At 38.0% G+C, this 7,082-nt stretch overlaps 1 protein-coding gene across 1 annotated transcript; it reads left to right on the top strand.

Annotated features, from left to right (window-relative positions):
* The first annotated feature begins 216 nt into the window (after positions 1-216).
* Positions 217-1,160, top strand: LOC108478770 (uncharacterized). Its single transcript, XM_017781230.2, has one exon. The coding sequence runs from the start codon at positions 352-354 to the stop codon at positions 907-909; it is 558 nt and encodes a 185-aa protein (XP_017636719.1). The 5' UTR covers positions 217-351; the 3' UTR covers positions 910-1,160.
* Positions 1,161-7,082: the final 5,922 nt, after the last annotated feature.

Below are 7,082 nucleotides of genomic sequence, written 5' to 3'. Positions count from 1 at the left end.
CCTCCGAACAGAAATATTTTCTACAGTAAAAACCAAAAAGAGAGAAGGTCATATTTGGAAATAAAGCGGGGACAGCTCGATTTGGGTCGCGTACAACCGTGTTTCCCACCGCCCATTGGTCCCCATTTTCTCACCAAACAAACAAATATTTTCTTTTTTTTCTCTCTTACCGCGTACTCAAACGCTCCATCATTGCATTCAATTAACATATAAATACCCAAACTCCACTCATCATAACACAAGAAAATCTCAAACTACAATTCCAACAAAAAGTCTTACTATTTCAGTAACCAAACCAGAGCAATTAATTGATTGTCCCAGTTTTTTGTTTTTTTTTTTCTCCTATTGCAAATGAAACTAACCAAAATGCCTAAGAAAAACGGTACTGATCTTGGTCGAAGAGCATGGAGTTTCCTTCGTTTAGCACTGTTATGGGCAAGAAAAGGCGGTGTCTTCAAGCGGCGACTCACCATGGTCGACTTCCGATTGGTGATACCCAAGTTTTTAAAAAGTTCAACAGCCGCTCCTCGTCATGACCGTCTTCATTACAAGGAACGTGAGTTTTCTTTCGACGAGACACCCATTTTTCACGTTAAGGTCCACCGTTCTGCTTCCATGCGCTTCCTTCTTCCTTGCATTAGTCCCACCGAGGCCGTAGATTTTGAAGATCATGAAATTTATAGCTGTGGTAATAGCAAAAACAGTTATTCAACATGTTCCGATATTGTTGAAGAAGGGGAAGAGATGGGATATGAAGGTTGTGATGAGAAAAGTCCATATCCATTAGAGGAAGAAGGGATTGATCTGAAGGCAGAGAAGTTTATAGCAAAGTTTTATGAGCAAATTAAGTTACAAAGACAAATTTCTGATTTGGAATATACAGAAATGATTAAAAGAGGAGCTAGTTGAACAATCCTTGGGGATTTTCACTTTTCTTTTCTACTTCATTATATTTTTCACCAGTTTCTTGCCGCTTTTACACAGTGTGTTTTTGCAAGACTGCGGCTTTTTGTTATTTTTGTAACCACGATTCGAGTGTTTATGATATATAATAGAATTAATACATTACATTTTGGTTGATTGATTTTTTTTAATGTAAAATTTTGTTGTTAGGAATAATTATTAACCATGCAGTTAAGCTGCATATTGTTTTAAGAGAACTAGTATATCCAAATTTTAAACACAATATTATTAAGAAAGACAACTATAAACTCTAATAGAATAAGATGGATATAAAAAAATGATATTATTTAAAAATGAGTTTTTTCATAAAATTACTCGAATTTTTTTTATTAATTATAAAAATGACTCAATTTTTTATTATGTACATAAATGAACTGAAATGAATTGTGAAAGTTAGTGGAGTCAAAGAGATTGATGCCACCCACTTGCCACATCAGCCAACTATTGGCTGCTAAAATTAAAAAAATCATTTGTTTTTACTTTTATTAAATTAGAGGATGAAGGGGAGGAAGATCAAGACTGATTTTTATGTTTTTGTGTTTCTATTTATTTAGAAATTTTTATAATTTCAAGCTATGTTCTATTTAATGAAAATTTGGTGGAACTCCAACACCGGCAAATTTAATGGTCCTTTTTTGGAGTGTAAATTTGATTCATTAATTTCATATGGGATGACAATTTCAAGTAAAAATAGGGGTCTCGATTGCCAGTGATTTATTCAATAACGGGTTCAAATTGGTTGTGGTAGGACGATAACAAGTTCAAATTGGCTATACGACCAACGGGTGGATTATTTGGGATTCTCTAAGTCATCGGGACGTTTGAAGGTCCATTGGAATCCCAAATTGAATCACACGGGTGAGATTATCAATATTAGCAACGTCTGAGTAGCAAAATATTAGCACCGAAAATCTTTCTCGATCGACTTTCTCGTGTTGTGGTTAAACATGATATTTTTTAATTTGTAAGACAATGTTGTTAATCTTGAACAAAATCGAAATCACCGTTTAATTATGTTTTATTAGTATTGAGAAAGTTGCTCGTGTTGTCGTTAAAATTGGTCGTTTATGTTCGTTTGTAATTTTTATGTTTCAAAATTCAATTTTTTAAGTGTAGGAAAATGTAAATCATGTACTAAAATAAGTTATGTGAAATTATTTTCGAATATTGCCAATGTAAAATAATATTTTGTAAAATATAATTTCGAATTATGTAAACTTATAGTTTTTGAAATGTTGGCAATGTAAAATAATTCTCTTTTAAATTATTTCGTAATGTGAATTAGCTGTTTGCTAAGGGGAGTAACTTAAAACTAGAAATATAAGGGGCGAAACTGAAAAGGATAAAGAAAAAAGGTATGGGAAAAAATGAGAGAAAAAAAAAAGAAAGTGGAGAGGGAGAGGGAGTTGACTAAAAGAAAAAAAAAGAAAAAGGGTATTTACTGTTATAGAAAAATTAATAAAACAATAATTGTCGAAACCATTTTTTTTAAAATTTTAAATTTAATGAAAATCGGGGAATCGACTTTCTGAAAAACGAAAATAGAGTAGCCACCTAGAAATTTGATTATTTTAATAAAGTACTTCTTTTTACTAAAACAATGATTTTGGTCTTACGAAAATATGAGAAAACGGGTTCGGGAGTCGGTGCACCACAATATCAGTGTTCAACCCGGGCATATCTTGGTATGACCATGCAAAGACATCTTTAAATTCTTGGAGTAATTCAATAAGGTCTCGCTTCATCTCCATAGTGATACAAGTTTCGATCTTCACCTCTTGTCCCTCTCCTAAGCTCACAATTTCTACTGATTCTTTGTGAGGTAGGATTTGTTTCTCGTCTTGTTCTACCATTCTCAACAAATCAGGAGATAGGTTACAGCCTTGGTCATCTTCGAAATCCTGAGAATCCTCCATACACATATCTCGCTCAAAAGGAGATTCTGAGCCACTAGCAGTGTCACTCGTATAATTGATATCGGGGGACCTGTTATGAGGATGAAGGAAGATACAAAGAACCAAAAGAATTCAAGAACACTTATCCGTATAGTATGATTATGAATGAAGAATGAAAGAATATTTAGAAGAATGTTCGAAGAACAAAAGAATCCGAAAGTAATCGTTTGTGTAATATGATTATGAATGAAATTGAAAGAATGAAAGAACATCTGCTCAAAATGATACTAACTGTGCATGTCATTGAAATAACATTTTTAAACATAAGCCTATTTCACAATAGATTCTTATTACTCCTAGGCCTAGAGCAATAAGTGTGTTTTGGACATTACTCTAAATCAGTTCTAAAAACTACAAGAATCTCTTCTGCAGTCCAGTTATCCAGAACACTTCTAGGTATGTAGGGGCAAATGCCCGACAAATTTTCTCCTCTAGTCTCTTCTTCGTATGTAGCGTTGATGTCCAAGCTTTCCAACCTTTCTTCTATGGCTCCCTTCATTGGGGTGTCTCTCTCGGGATGAATGATTCCTTCGGACATAAAAGTTTTCGATATGTGGGGGAATATGATTGGCTCCCATTTGATTTCCTCCCCCGTTAACTATACTCTCCTTCTTTCTTGTTTCTTTTCCAGCTCCCTTCTCCTTTGTCTTGCATCTGGCTTAAATCCTAAGCCGAAGCGGTCTCTTTTGTTCTTCAATACCGGCGTTTCAACCCTTCCTTGGAGATTTCTCCCAAGTCCTCTTCCTGGTAGGGCCTCTTTTCTAACCATCAACTGTAGGCTCATCTTCGTAGTTTTGGACAATTTTGGCATCAGAATCTTGCTTCCTTCGATGATGAACATTGCATTAACAAATTCCAAAGATCGAAATGAGCATTCGATTGCTTCGTCATCTGTCTCCAAATAGGGTGCGTTGCTGCTTACAGCTGCAATGATATCCTCTTCAGTATTTATCATTATCAATCGCCCCTCGAATACTAACGTCAACTTTTGATGCAACGATGAAGGCACTGCCCCAGCTGAATGTATCCAAGGTCTCCCCAATAAGCAGCTGTATGAGGGCTTGATATCCATTACCAGGAAATCTACCTCATATGTGTTTGGCCCGATCTGAAGAGGTACCTCAATTCTGCCCATCACTCTTCTCTCCGTGCCATCAAATGCTTTCACTATGTTCTGGCACTCTTTCATGTGAGAGTTGTCTATATGTAATCTGCTTAGTGTAGTTAATAGCAGGACATTCAAGGCCGACCTGTTGTCAATCAGTATGCCTGGTAGCATATACCCCTTACAGCACGTGGTGATGTGTAAAGCTTTAGTCGACCCCCTGCCACCGGGTGGTATCTCGTCGTCATTGAAAAAAATAAAGTTATCGGCACTTATGTTGCTAACTAAGTGGTCTAGTTTGTTGACGGAGATACCATTGACAACATATGTTTCATTCAAAACCTTCATCAGCGCGCTACGATAGACTTCCGAACTCAGGAGTAAGGCCAGCACCGAGATACAAGCTGGTTGTTTATGTAGCTGTTCCACCATACTGTATTCGCTGTGCTTTAGGAATTTTAAAAACTCCTTGGCCTCCTCCTCGTTAACTGGCTCATTAATAGGAAGTTCAGATTTGGTCGCTTTTTCTTTCATTTCTTCGACCACTGGGGCTTTTCCTTTTATGGGTTGTGCCTTCTCGCTTGCTGTATCGTAACATCTCCCGCTACGTGTATAGGAGCCCGTACCTTGGTCCTCTTTTGAAGCATCAGCCAGGTTCTTTTTTTCCAGAATCGTCACATTACAGTCATAATTCCATAGGACTCTCTTGCTGTTTTGTAAGGGAAGACTGCAGGTCTTTGGATTATGACCCTCGGTGGCATTTGCACTCTAGCTTCATTACTTTTGGGCCGTGATATGATGACCACGAAATAGTTAACTGTTTGGTTCTGCGCTGTTGATTCTTCCTCCGATGTACATATATCTCTCCCTCCAGGGTTTTTAGCTTTTTCATAAAACTCCATTTCTTTATTGTTTATCATGTCCTGTACGAGGGCCCTGAACTTTACACACTCTTGGATTTCATGTCCCGCTTCATTGTGAAACTCACAGTAGTTCCTCTCTTCTTCGGATTCTTTTCTCGAATCTAACGCAATCAATCATCTCTTGACAATCTCTTTCCACATCCGTCTCAATGGGGTCCTGACTTCTGCAACCTCACATTTGATCTTCTTGTTCCTGCCTTCACTTATCTCGTTCAATCCTTAGTCGGTATGATTGGGGAGCGGGTTTCCTGCTACATTGGGCACGGCTGGGTTATCAAACCTCATAATCCCCATTTTAATGAATCTTTCAACTACTTTCTTGAACGCGGTGCAGTTTTCGATCGAATGCCCTGTGATTCCTGTGTGGTATTTACATTGGGCGTTTGTGTCATACCATTTGGGATACGGGGCTGTAGTGGTTTCAGGTAAAAATGGGACACTACATGAGCGTTGAATAGGTTCTGGTACAGCTCCCTATACGTCATGGGTATAGGGGTGAACTGTGGCCTTTCTGTGTTCTCCCTCGCGTTGGATTCTTGTCTCACATTGCTATGTTGATTGGTGGTCACCGTCTTGGGTTGATTTACGGTGAGTGACTTGGACTGACCCTTACTGAATATGCTCATATTGTTCACTTCATTATCTCTTTTCCTCGGGGCCGACTTTCTGGTATTTTCTCATGTTTCTATCTTACCACTCCTCACAGTATTTCAATCATTTCACCCGTCATCACTATGTCTGAGAAACTTTTGGTGGCGCTTCCCGACATATGAGTGATAAAAGGGGCCTTCAAGGTGTTGATAAAGAGCATCGTGGTTTCCTTTTCTAGGAGCGGCGGTTGAACTTGTATGGCAACTTCTCTCCATCTTTGCGTATACTGCCTGAAACTTTCATTCGATTTCTTTTCTATATTCTGGAGAGTGATCCTGTTGGGGGTCATGTCCGTCACATGACTATACTGTTTTATAAAAACCTGAGCCAGGTCTATCCATGAGTTAATTTTGATTATACCATTTAGATGCCGCCCCAACCAGACTGTCTGAAAATAGTAAATTAATAGCTGGTCATTGTTAACATATCCCGTCATTCGCCTGCAGAACATAGTGATGTGAGTTCAGGACAGCTCGTTCTATTATATTTCTCGAATTAAGGCATTTTGAATTTGAGGGGTAGGACCAAGTCTAGGACCAAACTCAGGTCCTTAGCATCAATCCCATGATGACTGTCGGCGCTTTCCATAGCTCTGAATTTGTCCTCCAGCCATTTACACCGTTCTTTCAATTATTTTTGCGATTCTATCCTCGCCTTTTCTTCTTCTGCAACTTCATCCAAATCGGGAACAAGTGGATAATTCGGGTTATTAACAAGGTTAGAGCCTGAGCCAGCTTGGAAATTCATCGGTATCGAAGCTCCAGCCTGAATCTACTGAAGTATGATCGTAACAGATGGCCTTTGTAGATTAATCTCAGGCTTTATCGGTACATGTGTCGGAGTGAAGCCAAGGGGTATTGAGGATCTTCATTAGTTTCCTCAACATTGTCCATGGGGCCCTTTCCTTTATCCATTCTTCCCATCAGCAATTGGGATAACTGACTCATTATCTCTCTTTGGGACTCCATCATTTGCTCCTTCATCTCTGGCTGAAACTTGACCAGCTGCTCTTGCATCTGAGACTGCATTTGTTCCTGCATGTCCTTTTGCATTTGCTCCAATTTTTCAAGTTTTTTATCCATTATCTTTTTCCTTATACCGTAGGGGTGCGTGGTTGGTTGGTTTTCATTGGTTTCCAGGTTACTGAAATAATTTTTAATTAATTAGAAACATTTTATGACCTTTAATGCATAATGATATGATGTAATGCAAATGCATGAATGCAAAGGAGGCATCAATTTCAATTCAATTCCCTTTAGAAAACTTTACTAGAAAATAAAATTCTTTTACATAAAGTTGAGTTACAAATAAAACTTCACTCTAATGCTCAAAATCTTAATTCCCTTTCATTTCATTTCTTCAATTTCAATGCAGTAACGCTTCAATTCTTCTATTTTTCCTTTCATTTCTTCTATCTTGCTCAAGCTTGCCCTCAATTCCATTGCGGTGTTGCGTTTTCGGTACTGATGAAGAGACTTATCGAGT

This window comes from Gossypium arboreum, chromosome 12 (assembly GCF_025698485.1).
Source record: "Gossypium arboreum isolate Shixiya-1 chromosome 12, ASM2569848v2, whole genome shotgun sequence".
Lineage (NCBI taxonomy): Eukaryota > Viridiplantae > Streptophyta > Magnoliopsida > Malvales > Malvaceae > Gossypium > Gossypium arboreum.
This window is presented reverse-complemented; position numbering and strand designations above follow the sequence as displayed.

Excerpts from the sequence above, each read along its gene's own strand:
- LOC108478770 (XM_017781230.2), top strand. The coding sequence starts at position 352 with ATGAAACTAACCAAAATGCCTAAGAAAAACGGTACTGATCTTGGTCGA.